Below are 20,408 nucleotides of genomic sequence, written 5' to 3'. Positions count from 1 at the left end.
CAGCTTTTAATTTAACTGTTCAGGGATTGAAATAAATTTAAATCACTGTACAAAATCATTTTTTGAAGGAATCATTGTAAAAGAAGCTTTCTAAATAACCCAACTGATTACTGGCTTATTGGAACCTCAAATGTATGAAATATTAATTAGTTAATTTGCTTTTTCAGTCCTACTTAGAAAAAGTGGCTGAGTGAAAAAGGTACTATAAGGATGAGAGCATGTGCACTTGATCTTGCTGAAGTCTACCCAGAGAATTATATGGTTCTTTGAAGTTATACAAAAATATATATACACATTTCCCAGGAAAGAAAACTTCAATCAGTTATTCAGTCAGTTGTTAAAGGGTTTGAGATGTGTTTTAATTACATGTACAAACCAGGACAAAAGCAGTCACTATAGATGAATACTCAGGTATGCTACACATGGGGGGAGAAAGCAAGAAAGGAAAGAAGAAGGAAGGAAAGATGGATTGATTTATTGATTTTCCAACATTTTATCTGTGGCACTTAAAAATCTATAGATCATGCATCTGTATTCTGTGAGAAATTAATAAAGAGTGAACCACTCTCCTGCCTCTTGGATTTTTCCATACTTTAATTTTCCCTTCATTTGAATGGCTCTTTACTGATAACACCTTTGTGTTTGAGAGGAAGACAACACTGAAGGCAATGTTGACAGCCAGCTAAGCTTTCTTCTTCATGAGCATGGATTAGTGAACAGAGCTTAGACATTTCACCCATGGTGTCTGCCACGGGCTTTGTACAAGATGTGCTTCCCCACAGAGTGATGGTGACTGTGCTGCCTGTTCTTACGTAAACTGAAGCAGAGTCCTAAAAGAAAGTGTTTGTGAGATACACGTGGTATGGGAACAATGCATAATTCTTGAAGCTGTTGTCATGAACAGCTGAGGACTTTTGCTAGCAAAGAAATACAAGACAATGTTAATGCTGCTCTGGGAGCATGAAATGTCAAAGATTTTGGTGAAAGCCAACATGATTTTGGAAAGAACTGATTAAATTCATGTTGGTCTAAAATTGGCACTCTCTTTCTCCTCATTGAAATACCTGTTCTGATAGTACTTGCTCTCTTACCTTTTTATGCCTCATCAGAATGCCATTTTGCCATTTATTTTGGCTTTCTTTCCAGTTGACCAGTTCAGATCCTCTCTGCACACTGGAGCAGTACTTTTTTTCTTCAAGCTGCCTTTAGTACAGGAGATACCTGCTAGTGGGTTCTTCTGCTCAGTTATGTTGCTGCCATTGATGATTTGAATCCCACATCTTCCCAGTTTTCTTTGCTCATTGCTTTCAATTTTTGAAGAATTCTGGCTTGCAAGCCAAGGCTCTGTGAGCTTATTCCCTGTAGGCTATGAAAGGAATGGGTTTTGAAAATTATTTTCTTGTGGAAATGCAGTGGCAAAATGAGGGATGATCTCATGTAAATAACTTTTGGTGCTGTATCACACTTGTAACAATACAAATCTACAAGTTTTGTGTCTCGTTGCTGTGAAAGTGACACCTCGGATTGAAGCAAGCTTTAGAATTTATTAGTTGACAGTTGCTTGTTTTGTTCTAGTGATACCCATAGCGTGTTTTCCTCACTATACAATGCTCAAAAGATAATAAACTCCATTACAAGCTGTTACTAATCTGACAAATGCGCATTTTGAACGCTCATACTGATCTGGTGCAATGCACCAAATGTAGAAAGAGCAATGTAAAGCTGCTGTTTTATTTCAGATCTTGAAAGGTCAGGGCATGCTGCTGAGGCTTAGCGAAGGGTTTTACTGCCTTTTTGTGACTGAGCCATCAAATATCTTGCAGGTTTTTGTAGCCATTGTTTATTGGCACATTTTTCAACTGCACCTATTTTTCTCTTTTCTGTGACAGAAAAATGAGCATTAATTAATGTTTCTTTCAAGCCATCAATATACTGCACTCGGAGCAAGGAGTTCACTTAAATGTGTAAATCTCGTTGCCTTGTCATTAAAAGTATTGTGAACAAAATGATCCAAATGACTTCAGAGGGAAGCTCTGTAGAGAACTATAGCTGCCATATAAAAGCTATAATTAGGGAGTATTTGAATTATTTTACTTAACTTTAAAGGTATTTAGATGTTTAATTCATGTATGTTTAAATGCATATTACAAGTTTTTAGCTTTCTGTGAGCTTTGATTTGGTTAAAATGCTTAAAGCCTGAGAAAAAATGCTTGAAAACTGCAAATTTGGGAAAAAATTAGTAATTTGATAATATTGCTATGTATCTGTAGGATTCTAAATATTGTGTTACAAAAACTTAGATTGTTCAAATAATTTGGTGTTTGATTTTAATACTGTTTTTTGTAACTTGGCAGGGACAGCCTGTTGGAGACTGTGATTTCAATGTTCGACTTGCATGTATAGAAAAAGAGATTATATTTCCACGACATGAAAAGATGAAAAGTGGTCTCATTGACAAAGCACAGGAACCATTCAGTGTTCGAAACAAACCATTTTTTGACATCTACACTTCCAGAAAGGTAAGCTTGATTTCAGTTGTTTTATGTTTCGGTACTGGAGGCAGTAAAACAGTGGTAGGTATAGGTTTTCCCTCAGTGTTTTTGTTGTGTCTTCCAGTGAATTCCTCTGCTAACCAAATGTTCAGCAATTGTTGTGGAGTGATTGGCAGCTTGGGATATCCTGAAAAGTGTTTTTTTTCTTTGTTTTATGACTTACCACAGGCTTTTAGAAAACAGTTTTTGGAGTTATCAATAAATCTGTAGTATCAGATAAAACTTTAAGGACACTGCAACCTGCACTTGAGATGATCGTGTTTCAAATGTATTTCAGTCAACAATTTTGCCCTAATGTATTACCACCACCTTAAATGCATCTTTAAGATGAGAATATCTATACACTTTTAATTCAATGGGATATTTGGTGCATTGGCTTCTTTGGTGTTTTTTCCTTAGATTTTGTTTTTTCCGGTTGGTGTGAAGTGGGTGTTTTAAGTGTCAATCATGACAGACTCTGAACCCTTCTACATTTTGGAGTTGAGGTTACACATTTTTCTTTTTGTATAATGTATATTATAGGGTATTTTGTCCTCATTTAAATCAGTCTTACCTAGTGAAATATGTTCTTTTTGCTACTCTTACAACAGAAAGCTTCATAGGAGGCTTGAGATCTGATCATTGTTTTCAATAAGCAAGAAGGTTTTATGTCAATATTTGAGAATTGTTTGTATGCCCTATGAGAACTGTAAATAGTTTTAGGTAGCAGTACCAGCATTGATGTGGAGTTTTATCTAAGACAGTACTGGCAAACACTTAAGAGAAATAATTATTGATTCAACATAGATTTCAAATCTATATCTGCTCAGAAGAATAGTGTTCATAAAAATATATTCTCAAAAGATCAATATATAAACTAAGAATTACAGTTGCTCTTACCTCAAAATACCTTTTTCATTTCATTACTTCTGTGAACTTGATGAGTATGATTCCTGCAACACTTCCTTAGGGTAATGAAAAAGGGATTGTATTTTCATATTCATCATAACTTAGTGAATTTTTCATTATGTATGGTAAGAATAGACTATAAACAATAGGCTGGTCTATTGAAACATTGCCCTATTCTGAAAAAAGGCTATTTAAAAATAGTATTGCTTTGCCCAAAGGATCTTTATCCTATTTTTACTCTGTCATCTCTGCAACTATAGCAACAAACGTAGTGATGAATGCCTCATCAGTATAGCTGAAAAAGTGAGCAGACTTCCTCTTGCATCAGTGATGAATGTCTTGAGAGGGTTTGCCAGCTCTGTGTACAGAGCAGGGCAGCAAGGTCTGCAGGAAGACAAGGAATTCCTTCTATCCTCTTAAGTCTGTTCATATTCATCAATCCCTCTCCAGTGACAGGTACTGATTCTAAGGGATGACAAGTGGGACCTGCTTAGGTAGATCCTTCTCCTTATGTTCAGTTAGACATTTTTCTTTTCCAATCTTTAGAAAGGATCTAACAGGATCCTTCCTCTCTTGGCTATAATGAGCAGCTTTTTGGTGCATAGTTGCTGCCTAGGGTTAAACCGTCACAAGATCTTTACACCCTTGAGTGGTCTCAGAAAAGCTGTGTTTTTTTTAAGCCAGGGTTTCTTCCCTGCTTTCTTCCCAGAGTATTTCACTGAGAGATGTTGCTTCTTAAGTCACCCCCAAGGCTTGTTGTTTTCCAAGATCAATAGAGGTAACAGTCCTTGGTTGCAGATAAGGTGGCTCTCTGCCACCAGCATGTTCAAGACTGAAAAAGTGGAAAGCCCATACCTGGCCAGAAGAGGTTTCATCCAAACTTTTGAAATATTTTTTTTTGTTTTGGTTTTTAAATTATTTTTTCGGTTTGGTTTGGTTTGGTTCCCCCCCCCCCCCCCCCCCAGTACAGCTGGGGTTTGCTTGGGATCAAGAAAATAATCAAATGTCTTTCATCTTGTCTTATTTTTGTTATGAGAGTCTTTGATTTTTGAAACATGTTCTCAGGATGCATTTTGAACATCACAAAAGAGGATGCCCTAGAAACTCTTTTTCACAACCTCCCTCCAGCATTCCTTTCTGTGGTCTGAGTTAAGACATTCAATTCCATTCTTTTTATGAAAATAATGTATCAGTAAATGTGTGTTAGATTGTGTGGACTGTAGGAAGATTACACAAAAGGCTCAGCACTATATTTCATAGCAGAAAAAGTGGCTAAAACATTTAATTATACCAGAAACAATGAGTGTTTTCCTTGTGGACTTATTTATTTTCAGTGAAAAAATGGAAGTAATTACTTGAAACAGCAGTAAACTTTGTGCTGTGTTATATAATACATCCAATAATGAAAATGTTCTCTGAGTTATGGATTTGGAACTTTAATACCAGAGTTAGGTACTGACTGATTTTTTTTTTTTTTTCCTAATCTGAAAATCAATTTATTGCAAAATGAAATGCACTTTTAAAGTGCAGTTATAAAGTATGGCAGCATTTGTAGTTGTGTATTGAGATTTAATTTTGGATTTTGGAAATAAGGGCTGTGTCTTTATAATGTTGCCTTCAGTGTTATTTTAAGATGTTTGGTGAACTTTTTGTAAGACTGGGTTTTAGTGGTAAGACAAAAGAAATGGACAATCACTGAGGAGCAGGTTATGTATTCTCAGTGTCTCTAAAAATGTTGCCTTGTTGAACTCTGATATTGATGAAGAAAGCAGTATTGCTAAAATTTTTTTCCTCTGTAATCAATTAAGCAGAGATTAGTATTTTAGTGTTAACTGGGAACACATGTATTCAGTGATAGATTTTTTTTTTTTTTTTTTTTTTTTGTAGTGTAACTTCCTGTTTCTCTTAGACATTTTTGATTAGAGTTAAGTTTTTGGTGTTCATCATTACACTTACATGATTGATCACTTTTGTTGTATGGCTTGCTTTCTTTGCATTTATTGGGTTGCATCAGAACTCAAGGAGATGATATGGTCAAATTCTCCCACACATTGTCTAAGGATTGCAGCAGTCAGTGGAAGAAGCTGAGTTTTAGGTTAGTGCTTTAAATGCTTTATACTCTTAGGCTTTGAACCTGGCCTTGTACTTACAGAAATATTAGACTTTTCAACAAGACATTATTTTTTTTTAATATTGAACAGGAAGTACAGATGTATAGAAATAATTATATTCTTGGAAATAGGCCAGCTCTTGCCTTTCCTTGCTTAAGTCAGCTCACAGTTCTCTTGAAAGGCTTTTTTCTGTGGACTGGCTCAGTCTGGATGTCATCACTAAGGCCCATTGTCTAATGAAAATTCTGTCTAGCAAGAGTAGGAAAAAAGTTCCTTTCTGTACAGCCTGTGGTCCCATGGAGAATTGTGCCCATCACTCTCAATGGAACAATAGGGCTAAAGGTTAAACAGTGATACAGGTCAAATGAACAACCTTTTGCAAATGTTAGCACGCTGTATGTCAATGACTTGTCAGTTCTTAGACTATTATCTGGTTTTAAAATGACAGCTTGTCCTAAAGGGATTAGAGAGAAGGTAATCTCTGCTAGAAGATTAAATGGTCTAGGATCTTCTTAAAAGTTTTCAGTCAAATCTGTGAACTGACAGGTGACTTACTTTGTTCTCCTGTTTTATTTGACATTCAGAGTTTTATTTTTACTTTTTTATCTGCTTTTGTTGTCATTCGGAGAGGTGGAAGAGGTTTAGAGTTGTCATTCGGAGATGTTTAGAGTTTATACCAATAAAAGGTATGGCTCCTGTTGAGATGGTTTGCTTTGGAAAATTAAGGGGCTGTGGACCTCTGATGATGCAGGAGACTGTGTAAGTGCACACTTTTCTGATGTTGATGTATTTTCCAGGCAGCTGAGGTGCCTGTAAGCTAGTATGTGCATGCCCTGAAAGAGTGAACCCTGATAAAGAGCAGAATATGCAGACATTGCTCATCTGTGTCTGCCAAGAGAGCTGTTAACCAAAACTGACTGAAAATGACAGAGCCCTGTCTCATATCTCTAAGTTTCCTTTGGACAACATGTGAAGAAGCTTTGCAGTCATGGGACAGAAGACAGGAGAATTGCATGGCAAAAATGGTGGATGCAGAAGTGTCAAATACTCTGTTTATTGAAGATCTTGAATTCTGCATCTCAGTGGAGAGGGAATGTTACCATCTGGAGGTTTTTTATTGCCAAGAAGACTTGTTTCCTCCATTTTTGTTTTTGTTTTGATTTTCTATGCCTTCAGGAGTAGTTTAATCACCTCACCTTTCAATCCTGCATTTCCTGACCTAGAGTTGGCAGATATTCTTTCGTGTCTGGCCTACATCATATTCCTCATTCCATCTGTTCCTTTCCAGGGTTTTGGCCTATTTATCATCTAATCACCTTTTAATTGTCTTTCAACCCATGTCCTCTCTACCATTTTGTTTCTGTTAGTCTTTATTTCTTACATTTCTTCCTCACTTAGTCCTGTTCCATCTCCTTAAGAATGGAAAGTTCAATGGTGTTCAATGGCAGTATTTCTTTATTCCACCCTTAGATGCTTATGTGCTAGTGTAACCTTTACTTAAATCTTCTTTTTGGCATGATTTTTTTCCTGTTAACACACATAATCATTGACCTGAGGAACCTAGTAAACAAATAGTAAATAAGAAGCTGCAAAAATATTACCTTATTCTTATACTAGAATTTCAAATCTTCATTTGGCAGCTGTCTTATATCCCAGCATGTAGTACTTCAGCCTGATTGTTCAAAGTTATTCTACCACATGAATTGTAAAGGTAAGTACAGGCAATCAGCCCAAGTGGAAGCTTTATAAACTGTAAGATGAAATAGGTGACTAAACTGCAGATCTTAAGCTGAATGTAGGTTACTGCCATTTGAAATTCAGTGCTTGAACTGGAGCTATTTCGTGCAGCTGGCTGCAGCACTGTAGCGATGGAAACACTATTTGGTAAACATTATTTCTCAGTGGGAGGTTGAGGGTAACAGAGGCTTTGTAGGCCAGTGCTGGTGGGGTGTCCAGCTGCCTCTGACTGTTCCTTTGCTTTCTGTGGGATAGGGATGCAGCAGCTGCTTGCTTAGGTCTGGGTTCCTTCATGCTAGGGCAAGCACTGACTCAGCTGTGGCTAACTTCTCAGCTTCCTTGCTTTGCTGGAGTCACTTAAGGAGACCCATTCATGAACAAGAATGTCTGTTCCTTTCCTAGAGTAAACAGAAGAGGATTAGGCTACTTGCTTTTGGTTATTATTATTTGTGATGTTGAAGGTCAAGTATAATATTTCAGCATGGTGGAATTTTGATTAGGAGAGAGGGTTTTTTCTTTTCATTTAAGAAATTACTCACACATTAGTTACATTTCACATTTTTCAGAAAGTGATCTACTGAAGTTAAAACAAACAAAAGTCTGATCCATTTCCATGAAGGATTATTTTCATTACTTGTGGCCTATGTTAGATATTGCTAGTGGTACAAATGAAATTAATGTAGAATAATTCAGATGTGGAATATGTAATGAAATTCTGACTTGTCAAACTATAGCATGAGAATGAAAGCAATGAAACTAGTGGAAAATAAAGGCTTATGGGTGAAGTGTTCTACTTGGTGCACGTTGTAAGTTTAAACATCAGGACAGTACATAGCTTAGCTTTTAACACTTTAACATTAGATTTGAACATTGTAACGTTTTTGTCAGTTATCTCTTCTGTGTTTCAGTGCTGAAAATACTATATATCTTTCCAAGTAGGAAAAGTGTCTTAAACAGTGATTTCTTCTTTCAGTTTTATGGTGTATTGCCAAACCAGGGAAATGCAAATCTGTTTGGACCTAATAACCAATTGGTATGTCAGTATGGGCAATTGAATTGTATATTTGATATCTTCTGAATTAGTTAGAAGACTCAGCTGTGGTGACTAAGTGGGTCACTCCACTCATTAATTGAGGGGCAACTGTATAATGCTGTCCATTGTGCCACTTCACAGGCTGTCACTTTCCAAACTGCCTTCTGGCAGTGCAGCTCCATAGGGAAGCCATCAGCCTTCTCGTGTTGGAATGACGTTCAAGAGACATGCGCTTAATTTGGATAAAATGAATAAAAGCACAAAGAAAATGGTAAAGATGGGGGTGAAATTTAAAGTAATTTATTATGATGCAAGATTATAGGACACTGCTGCTAGCTGTTTCTTTTCTTGTGATATACCCAATTCTGATGAAAAAAACCCACCAAAACCAGACCTTGTACAAAATTAATCTTTAAAATAAATAAATTACAAAACCTTAGCATTTTACTATTATGTTTTTACAGTTATGATTTCAACTTTGTAGCAAATAGAGCCCTCAAGTGCCATTGCATAGCAGAATAATCAGATTTTTTTAAACATCCAGAATATAAAATTAAACCTTTATTTTTTTTTTTTTTAAATCAATGACTCAGCCTAGTTCAAAATAGCCTAGTTTGAGTCAGGAATTGTAACAGTAAATGTATGAAAACATAATATTCTTATATATCAGTTTTTTGTCTAATTGAATTATTGTGTATACAATTTTGTCTTTGTTGACAAGTCTTATTAGAAATGCTCAATAAAACAAAATCCTCAATTATCTGACTTAATTAAAACAGGCCTATCCCTGATTTTGACAACCAGAGACCAGATTATATTGGAACAATTTACACAGAGGCCGGAAAACAGATTTACACAGGGGCTGAGTAATGGATAAACCTTATCAAGTATGTAACAATAGAAGATCATTCAACCCCCTTGTAGTCAACCCAGTGCAATTCTTTTCTTTGACATCAGAAGAACTATACAGTGTAGTATTTGGTCAAACCCAGAGTATTAGGGAGCCTGCAAGCCTCAGTGTGATGAGAGCCTTGCTTGGTTGAAGACATTACAGACTTTACCAAGCATCTTTCATCCATTCAGGAATTGATTGCATCTAATTTGTAAATAGATCAAAGTGTTTGATAGTTTGCTCCTACAGCTCCAGCAAGACACTAATCTCAGATGGGTGTGTTCTGCCAAGTAGGAGAATGTAGGGAGAGTGATGTGGGCAGCATTCCCATGCCTAAAAGGAAGAAAATGAAGGCACTATGCAGTTTGAAACAAAGAACTATGAAGAGCACAGTAAATGAAATGGCCAAGCTGTGAAATGTATTGCTGTTCCCATCAGGAAAAATAAATATGAAATATTGCTGTTTGTTAGGGTCATTCCTGCAAAGCTTTGAGGAATCCACGTTTCTCTCATTTTGAAGCAATCACAGAAGTCAGAGTTTCTTGGGGAAGCTTATTTCTTGTATTTGAAAGAAGCATTTGAAAACATTGTAGTTAATTGATGTCAGTTTCTCAATTGTGTTTTTGGGAAGGATTGACAGTGAGAAATGCCTCATGCTTATTTTGAATTCAGGAATGCAGATGTGCTGTCAAATTAAGCATTAATACACATAGTGCTTGTGTTATTCTTGGGTATTGTTTTGAATATATTAGGTGTGTAACCTTTGGAGTTGTTCACTCAGAACCAGCACATGGGTGATAGCTCAGTGGGGCTTTCACTGTAGCATGCTCTAGGTTTTTCTAAATGTTTCCACGTAATTAAGAAACATGGCATACAGCTAGTGTTATTAGCATATTTGAAGAATGCTTTTAATGACTTACCTGCAAAGCCAAGAAGATACTATTAAAATTAAAAAAAAATAGAACCATCAAACTTGATTCCGTGCCACCCTCACAATGGATTTTATTCTTGTTCACAATAACATTTTTTTTTCCTGTGTGGCTGAATAGTGAGATCAAGATATTGGGGTTCTTAGACTTCAATATCCAAGGTTGCTTCCTGACACGCACTACAGTGACTTTCAACTACTCATATATCTGGAAGTGGCTTTTCTTTGAATCTTTTGGGGAGGTAGTAGATTTAAGAAACAGCTTTCAGTAAATTATATATATATGATTTCTCTTAAGTTCTCTATGAAAAAACCAGACTCTAAAACTGCCTTGTGAAACTGGCAGCATTTCCAGTAGGAACTGGGAAAGTCCACACCTACAGTCTAGTGTGTGAAATAACTTATTTTTTATCTAGGAGGTGCATCATGACACAAAGCAAGTTGCAGAGAGAGGGGATGAGTCTCTTTGGCTTTCTTGCTTGGAGGTGTTGCTCATTCCCTATCACATGAGTATAAACTGGAATGTCTATTGCCTTCCTCTTCTGGAAAAAAAATAGGGACTCTGTGAAGACTTTTCTGCAGAATTGCAGTTCTAAAAGATAATGAAGAGTGGTTTCATTAGAATGCTAATGATCAGTCACTAGTAGTTTGAGCCCTTGTCAGTCACTGACTATGAAATTACATGGGCAAATGGTTGAGGAAGTCACTGCAGTTGTTGTGGTTCTTGGAATTGCATTACTTTTGGTCTATGGTCTGCTGACTCTAGTCTTCAGCCTATTTGGCTTTAACAGACACAAAGGAGTATGGGAGCCCTGCACATCACACTTTTCAGCAGGAAACAGAATGCTTGGAGCTAAAGTACAGACTGCAGAACCAGTGACAGCCTAGATCTGCAGCCTTTCAGCTTCATCCACTTGGAATGCAAGAGGGCCATCAAATGAGAGCATATTTATAGTCTGAGAGGGCTGTTGTAGCTATGAGATAAGTAAATGTTTCTTTCAATGCTCCTGCTGAGTTTCTAACTAGTTGTAGAGAGAGTACATAGTTGGTGGAGCAAACCCAGAATTAGGTCACCTTCCTTCCTCTCTGTGCATGCACCTGTCTATTGCCAGTTCATGTTATTTCAGCCTTGCTGCTCATGCTGTTACTAGTGCAGAGCTTGTGGAGGCTCAATGGAAATGCCCAGGTGACTTCTTGTCCTGCTGTACATGGGAGAGTTGACCCCTGGTAAAGCTGACCTCCCACAAAGTGCTGGGAAGTGCTAGAAAGTGACCCTCCCATAAAAGGATTTCTTCTTGTCATTATCTGTAATTAGAACAAATGGAAAGCTGTCAGTGAATGTTTTTTTGTGGAATATGAATTTCAGATTGAGCATCCTCTAACAGTGTTTTGCCATTAGGACCATATGTATTTGAATAACGTGAGTGATGCTCTAAAGGGTAAAGCAGTGTATTCTCTACAGGAATGCTTGCTAAACATCCATAGAGGAGTGTAGAGAAGAAGCTACATATATTCATCTTGCAAAAAAATATTTGTTGCTAGAAACTGGTCAGTCTATGAAGTATTCAGTATTATTAAACATATCCCACTCTAAAAAGTGGGAAATATGCCTTGCATGATCGTTTTTTGGGCTACAAGTTTATCTTTAGCAGGTCTTCAGTACTGGATTCTGGTCTAGTGTGTTTAAAATTTTTAGGGTATTCCTTGTTGTACTCTTAAAACATACTTCAGTGACCAGGTGTAGTCAATGTGTTTTTGTTGTGGCTGTTGGCTATTCCTACACTTAACAGATGGCACTTGTGTACATTGACAAGCTGTGGGATAGCTGAGCATTACTAATAAAACCTATCACATGTTAAACTTGACCTGACATTAATCAAGTTTTGAATGCTACAAATGATTCATGGATAATAATTAGTCTCTTGATCATATTAGTGAACATCAGTCTGACAATGCTGCCATTATCTGCTTTCGTTCTTATAGGGAACAAATCTATTGCCGTAATTAGGTGTTTTTCATGTCTTTTGAGCCAAAATGTTCTGTATGATTAACTTGGTGAAGAGGTTATTTTTAGTCTTTCAGTATGATTGATTTCAGAGCTTCTAGTAAATTAACTAACTGAAACGCTTTCCATAAAATAATACTTTATAAAAAATATGTATTTTTAAATTTTATCAACTGGAAAAATTCCCATGCATCTTTACACTGTTCATTGGTATATTTTTCATAAACTTATGATTCAGCTGTTGCCAGAGATTACAGAGTTCAAAATAGTGGTGATTTTGTTAAACAGGTGAACCTTGGCAGCTTACTTTTACTCTTTTTGTTTAGTTACTGAGTTACTGGTTGACATCAAGTGCTTTCAAGATGTGTTCATACAGACAAAATAGTGTTTCCAGCTTCTCTGTGTTTTTGTCTAGAATTAGCATCTTGAGCGGATGGCTGTGTGAAAGCTAGGATTTGAGCTTTGAGCATAATTTTTTTTTATAAGTATTTTCTTACCATTTTACAGCTCTGATTTTACAGCCCAAAAGCATGAAATTTCTTTGTAAGTAATGAGCAAGTGAGAAGTTTATACTTTGTGTTCCTTATGCAGTTACAGCAAAGTAGAAATTTCACCAGTTTACTAAAAATGTAGCAGTTATCTTCAATATGTGTTGGTTCCTAATTAGCATAGGAAACTTCTTTAAGCAATACTTCCTTGAGAGCTCAATTTTAAATTTATTTTCTACAGTTTTTGATCCTACTTTTCCTTTATGCATATTTTAGATCATTGGTGTGGGCCAGGAAATATTTTGTTACTTCATGATTTTTTCTTAGCATGTTTGTTTAAGAATATTTAGTATAAACTCTGGTTTTCTGACTGTACTCTCAGTTATTATGATGCATTTTCTTTCTTGCCTTTTATTGCTGGTAAGATAAATATAGATAAGTAAAATGACTAAAGAAGGAGGATGCATTACAGAATTGGATGTTACCCTGATGCAGATACACTTCAACTGATACTGTTCTTACCTCATTTATTTGACATAAGGTGGCATATCATATTTTGATTAGGAAATGAGGCTAATGCAGAGGAAACTGGGTCATGTTAAATTATTGAAAATCTGCTTTTCAACAATTTATAGGTCATTTGGAGAAAAACTTGTAATCATATAAATGACAGATCACTTGTGGTTTTCAGAGGGAAATAAATGTTAACATTGAAGCGGAAAACTTGACCTTATGACCATGTGTTAAGTCACACTACTGACACCATGGGCTGTGATTTCAGAATCTTCAGAGTTACTTCAAAGGAGCCACTTGGAGGCAAGCAGCCAATTGTAATAAGCCATTGGCCAGTCAAATATTTTGCCAAGTGCTCAAGTATTCAGAGATCTCCTCGAAAGGGGACTCCTGTGGAAGAGAACAGGGAGTGCATTTTTTTCTTGCTGCTGTGGCCCTTCTGGAATATTCTGTCTAGTCTAAATGGCATGATTTCAGTTGATAAAAAAATAGCATCTGTAGGATATCTTTTGAGGACACATTGAAATATTTGAAAAATTACATCTGCTTCCTTGTGAAGTGTTTGAAATTTGAACCTCATTTCTGAAAAAAAAAAAAAGAAATCTCTAAGAGATTTCTTGGTCAGAGAAAAGAGGAGCAAGGAAGAAAAGTTGAAAGAAGAAAAAACTGCTGAGAGATAGGAATCAATTTTTTAATTACACAGGCAGTACTTCATTGGACAACTTAATGAAGACTGTGGTTCTCCATCACAGCATACTGTAATTTGAGATTGCACAGTTTTCCAAATAAATTACTTGGCACTTCAGCATATCACTTGAAGAGGAGAAGGCTTCATCCTCATAGCTGTCTGAAAGTTGGTCTGAAATGATGATCCAGGTTATTTGTGGTTTGGAGTAGGGTGGGTAGGAAGCAGTAGAGTGTCCAGAGGTGTGTCTTTGATCCTCTCCCATCTGCCCCCGGATTGTTAATTTACACTGGGTTTGTTTGGATCAGCTGTTCTACTTGCAATGCAGTGTTAAATGAGATAATTGGTATCCGGAATGTGAAAAAGGTGGAAATCTGCATGGATTGACTTTCACATGTTTCTTTCTGTCTTTTTTTTTCCTTTTAAAAATCTATATTTTAGAAGGTGTGTGCTCCCTTTAATTCCTAAAACCGTGAATTCCCCAGAGTCACTAATGATTGTTCTTAAAGTTTTACCATATATTTATAGTAGTTCAGTCAGTGAACCAAAATCAAAACTTCTCTGCACACTTTGTTTTGGACTCTATTTCTTTTAAAATGTGAACTAGCCAACTTCTATTTGTGGAAAGTTTGAGATTCCGTGATTTATTTTTAAATAATATATGAACTTTTCTCTCCTGTGACATAGTTACTCACATGCTATTTGTTGCTTTTTTTTTTTTTTTTTTTTTTTTTGCTTTGGGACTGAAACCAGCTGTTCCATTCTTGATACCTCCCCTGCTTTTAGACACAAAACAAAATAATGATGACATGATGCTAAAGGACAAGGGGAAACTGGAGAGATTCTGGTGAGGAGGAAGGAGCAGAGACCACAGCTGTAGCTTTAGAGTAACAGCTTTCCTCACTTGACATGAAGCTGCATTTGGTAATATTTTGAAGCATTGCACAGCAGCCTGCATATCACCTGAAAGGAAGCTTATACCTCACCAAATGCATACTTAGTTCTTTTCCACAAGGCCTCCTTTTCAAAATATACTGTTTGAAAGCTGGAGTTTAGAATGTTGGTAGTTTGGATGATGGCTCCATCATTGCCTGATACAGACTGATTTATTTTTGGGGGATAGTTTGGATGTATCTGAGCCAGACTATTTTTGCGTTATTTTAGCTGATCTTAGCATAAAAATCATTCTGTGTGATTTCTGATGTCATTCAAAAACAGCATTTATGAAGATTTGTGTAGTAGGTTATCTGCAGAGATGTATGAGCTCATGTTTATAAAACTCGACAGTTGTTCGGATGTCAGAATTTCTTTGAGGCTGATGGTGAGGGCTGTCATCCTTGGAGAAAGAGGTGGTCCTTTGAGCTGGACTGAAATCTAAGATGGTGAAGATGCTGGCTCTGTGAAGTTAGGAATGACTGTTGCCCATGTGTGAAGGTGTTTTATATTCTGGCTGACTGGCAATTCAATTAATAGTTTATTTGTAACTAATACTTAAAAGTGAAATATATTTCCTGTCACAGCTCTCTGTAGAGTGAATAGGTCCAGATGATCAGTAATTTGAAGGTGGATGTGGAAGACTCCATAGGGACTGCAGGCAGAGTTGTTCTGTCTTGAAGTGAAGCATATAGCAGTTCTGAAATTGAAAAAGCAAGGAAAAGGGACATGTATTTGTCTTGGATTATAATATTCAAAGGGATTTTTTTCTGTATCCCTAAGTATTTCAGGACGCTAGGAAGCAGTGTCAGTTTTGAATCAGAAATACAGACAAAATGGTTAACAGAATTTGTATATTGTGATACAGGAGATCAATAATTACAATGTGTGAGCAAGTACCTTAATAAAATTATTTTCTAGAAAGTCAGTATGAGTTTGCAGGATGATCATTATGTGTTGGATTCCTCATAACTCACATTGTGGTTTGTTTCCCTGAGATTTTTTTCTTTTTTTCTTTTTTTTTTTTTTTTTGGTAAGAGGAAGGAAAAGACACAGTACTACCTGCTGGACTTACTTATTTTGTGAATTATATGATATATGCACACTCATAAATTGTGTGTCTTGGTTCAGAAACGCTAATGAAAACCTACTAGCATTGTATGGAATCAATATGCACCTACATTTTCTCCTCTTCCTACTGAAGGAGCAAAGTGATTTCTTTGTTGATATAAGTACAGAGAGATTTCTAAAGTGTGAATTTTCAATTATCCACAGAAGAACTACTGTCTGGTTCAGTGTTTTAGCAAAATCAGCTTTAGCAAGTTATTAGTGCTCTTTTGGTGACATATTGCAGCCTCTTATTCTCTGTGGTTAAGGAACAAGGAAAAATCCTGTTACTCATCTCATACAACTCCACTCAAGCCATGCAATTATACCATTCTTTTACTTAGAGAAGTGTTATATAGATGTGGCAATAATTTTAATTTAGTTGAAAAGTATGAAAGGAGAAGTTTTAAATAATAAACTTTAATATGAGTATGTAGCTTATTGCAGTGTTCACGTGGAAGAAGGAGGCTGAAAGGATTGAACAAAGGGGATCTCAGGTGGAAATAGATGCCATGAGGCAACAAGGAATTGAATGCCAGAAGAGCTGGTTCACATGCATCATTTACCCATCTTTTATAAAATGTCATTGAGATGCATTGCACTTTATCTGATCCATGGCAGTCATCCCAGTCAAGCAGGTGTGCCATTTATCATGGCGCCGATTAAAAAAGACCATTCTGTTCAAGTTAATTAGAAATTTGAACATGTGGAATGTTGAACAACGTTTTTTAAAAGATGAACCATGACATTTGCATTTGAAGTTCATAAACTGAAAAAAAAATTGTAGAGTTAAAAATACTTGCTTGTATGTCAGATGTTCCTTTCCTGCTCATTTCTGTGTCATTCCAAACTTTCTGCAATATTCAACGTCTGTGTATTTTGCTGTTCACAGACAACCTCTATGTAGTTTAATTCTCAAGAAAATTTTTATGGGAATAATGTCAGAGAAAATGTACGTTCCTTCCTCCCTTCCCTCCCCCCCGTTGCTAATCCTTTATTGTCAAAATTCCTTTCTAGAGAGAGTGTCATCATTCAAATACATTTAAGTGACCTAATGAGAATGAAAGAAGAATAACTGCAAGCACAAAGAAGTGTAGTTATCTGTGGAGGCTTGCTCTGGATTCAAAATCCTTTTGTCTTTGATATCTAATGGTGCTTGGGAGGAGCTGTCTTAGTGAAAACACTGTGGACCTCCAAGCTGAGAACATTTGACTCTGAAACTGGGTGGCATCTTGATGGGACTATAGGCACAGATATAGGCTAATGACTGGGTAAGAGAAAAGGCCAGCTTTTTATAGTGAAATAACCAGTCATTCTGTGCAAACAGTCACAGGTTAAAGTGAAATATGTCAAATCGTTATTGTTTGAAGTATTTGGTCATCAGACTTTTGATCCATTAAACATAAAATTGCATTGCTTTTGGTTGTACAGCCTTAGTAGGATCCAAATGTTAGTTCTTAGCTCCTTTCATACTTTATTGACTTAATTTGAATAATTTAGTCATAATTTGGTCAGCAGATCATTAAGTTGAGCTCTAGAAAGGAAATTGTACAAAATTGGCAGACCAGGCCAAAATGATTCTTTTAAAACTGACTATGATTTACTGGTTCTGTATTTGCTATGTTTTATCACCATGTGGCTACTTTTATGCCAATTTTTTTTTTCAAATATTACTAAAAGTATCTAAAACTTTGGGACAGATTCTTCATCTCAACAGTAAAACATAAATTGAAATTAATAAAGAGATATTTTGGTAATTCTCCTAATTTTTGCTATTACTCATCAATTGTAATTTTCCTTGGTTATTTGCTTTTCCTTAGGCAAGTCATAATTTAATATGGAAGTATATCATAAATTCTCATAACTGTTGACTAGCTGGTTTCAGTGGATTGTTTAATTAGATGGTTTTTCTCTAGTAAATTTATCTTGATGGATATATTTACCTCCATATGGAATTCACAGTCTTTGAAAGCATAGAATAGAATATTCAAGATACAGATGAATTCAAAGAGTTGTTTTACAGTCGTGTAGCTGTGTTACTGGTTTATGCCTTAGTTAGGAAGTCTGTCAAACATGAATTTCAAATGATGCCCTGAGGTATTTTTCAGGAAATAAGTTCAATCTAAAGTGAGTGCTACTTGTGTGTTAAAATGGCAAATGGATTTTTAAATTTGCCCACAAATTACTGTAGTGTCCTGTATTAGAACTGATATTTCTTCATTTTCTAGTATATAGAATCATCTTGATTTCTAAGTATTTCTTTTTGGACAAAGGATTTTCTAGCCTTGAGTATTCTTTGTAGAAACTGCTACTTTGTTGATGTTGATGTTTCCCAAGCTCTAATGTTAAATCATAACTAAGCTGTTTACTGGCAAACGATTGCAGAATCAGCATATCCATTGCTACTCACTTTGATGTGCCTTTCTCTATGGAAAAATGATTTCTTTCTCTTTTGTTCTACAGCTCCTGGAAGGAAACTTTGCCAGAGAAGTTAGCCATGAAGTGGATGGACTGATATTTCAGCCTACAGGAGTAAGTAGCATAAAGAATGTATTTTTCTCCCTTTAGTCCCAGATGAAATTCTTGCTCTCCCTCCCCACTCATCCATCAACTAGCTAATCTTTGCTTTGGTCAGGATTACTTTGCAGTGTTGTTTCTGAGTGTTTGTTATCTCATTTGTGGTATGTGTGATTTCTTAGTAATCAATGGTGGTAGTTCTCAGGAATCATCTAATGTTTTTTAGAGTATGTACTATGGATGTGCTGCTAAATAATGAAGAATTTTCTAGGACTGCATGACTTCCATGGATCTTTCAACCATTGATTTGAGTTCTCTCATCATTTTGCTTTTTCAAGGATGTTCATACATTAAAATTTCATTAGAATTTGTGACTCGTTGTTTTAGTTCAACTGGAGCATGATAAATTCTTGAGCTGTGTCTGCCAGTGTAAAGGAATATGAGTGGCCTGAGGAGAAGTTACCAGAAGTACTGCGGACTACCACAAAAAATAATGCAATTGATTCTCAAGCTAGCATGGCCTCATCCATCCTATTGCTCCTGCTGTTGAATCAGATACAGTGGATACACTGCAGTGTGTATTGTATATCAACATAGATTGTGGCTGTGGCATCATCCATCTTGACTTTTTTCTTAGCTTGTAAATCGCAGGATGATTTGAGTTGGGACTGTAGAGATCATGTAATTCCAATACCCTGCCAGAATGGGTTAGGGACACCTTTTACCCAGTTCAGCCTGGCCTTGAACACTTCCACAGATGAGCTTCCACAGCTTCTCTGGCCAGCCTGTTTCAGTCCTCACCACCCTCATAATACAGAATTTCTTCCTAATATCTAACTTAAACCTACTCTCTTTCAGTTTGAAGCCATTTTGTCTTGTCCTGTCAATACATGGCATTGTCTAAAGTCCCTCTCCAGCTGTTTTTGTAGGCCTGTCTTAGATATGGGAAGGCTGCTGCAAGGTCTCCTTGGAGCCCTCTCTTCTCCAGGTTAAACATTCCTACCTCCATCAGCCTGTCTTTACAGGAGAGGTGCTCCAGCCCTGTGATATCTCAGTGGCCCTTCTCTGGGCTTGTTCTGATAGATCTGTGTCTTTCTTATATTGGGGGTCACAGAGCTGGGCACAGCATTCCAGATGGGGTCTCATAAGAGCAGAGGGGCAGAATCACCTCCCTTGCTCTGCTGCTCTGACTTCTGGTGATGCAGTTCAGGGTATGATTGGCTTTCTGGGCTGCAGGTGCACACTGCCAGCTTATGTTGAGCTTTTTGTCCACAAACACCCCCAAATCTTTCTCCCCAGGAAGAAAGTCTTTATCCATTCTCCATCCAGTCTGTGTTTGTGCTTGGGATTGCTCTGGTCCAGTTGCAGGACCTTGCATTTGGTCTTGTTGAACTTGGATGTTTGTACCAACCCACCTCCAGCCTGTCAGGGTCCTTCTGGATGGCATCCCTTCCCTCCAGTGTGTTGACTGAATCAAATAAGGAATTGTTTTCTATTATTTCAAATTTGACAGATATTTCTGCCTTTCCAGTTACTTGTGGAAAGTACTTGTGTATACTTTTCCAGGAAAAATAGGAAACATATTCTTCCTGGTCTACTTCCTATACTGTAGATCTTAGCAAGGGGTGATGACACTCCCATCTGGAAATAACAAACCCCTCTATTTCAAGTTCTGTATCAGCTTACTAAGCAATTAGGCCACATACTTTTTTCAGTGCATAGTTATTTCCAATTTAAAGCAAAGCTACTAGGGTAAAGAAAGTTCACACTTTCACAAGTACTCCTGATGATCTCTTAGGATATTGTTAGAATCTAAAGCAATTGTAAGGGTTTCTTAGAAACACTTCCCTGAAAATTAGAGATTAAGCTAAGCAGAGTTACTACAGATAAATTTGAAATTACCTTTTCTAGTTGAAATGAACTTACTGAAGCATGTATCTCTTAGTCACTGTTACAGGAAATAAATATCTGATATGTTTTGTGTTTCTAGAACTTATGTCTTCTGATTTATCACACTAA

At 36.6% G+C, this 20,408-nt stretch overlaps 1 protein-coding gene across 2 annotated transcripts in view; it reads left to right on the top strand.

Moving 5' to 3' along the window:
- Positions 1 to 20,408, top strand: part of RNGTT (RNA guanylyltransferase and 5'-phosphatase) — a 186,010-nt gene that overhangs the window by 78,170 nt on the left and 87,432 nt on the right. For both annotated transcript variants that reach the window (XM_079328454.1, XM_079328453.1), the window contains exons 11-12: positions 2,355 to 2,519; positions 18,336 to 18,404. In XM_079328454.1, the coding sequence (XP_079184580.1) occupies positions 2,355 to 2,519; positions 18,336 to 18,404 (234 nt within the window). The remainder of the gene's footprint in view (positions 1 to 2,354; positions 2,520 to 18,335; positions 18,405 to 20,408) is intronic.

This window comes from Erithacus rubecula, assembly GCF_903797595.1.
Source record: "Erithacus rubecula genome assembly, chromosome: 2".
Classification (NCBI taxonomy): Eukaryota; Metazoa; Chordata; class Aves; order Passeriformes; family Muscicapidae; genus Erithacus; species Erithacus rubecula.
The sequence above is the reverse complement of the archived record's forward strand: the minus strand, read 5'-3'. Positions and strand labels throughout refer to the sequence as shown.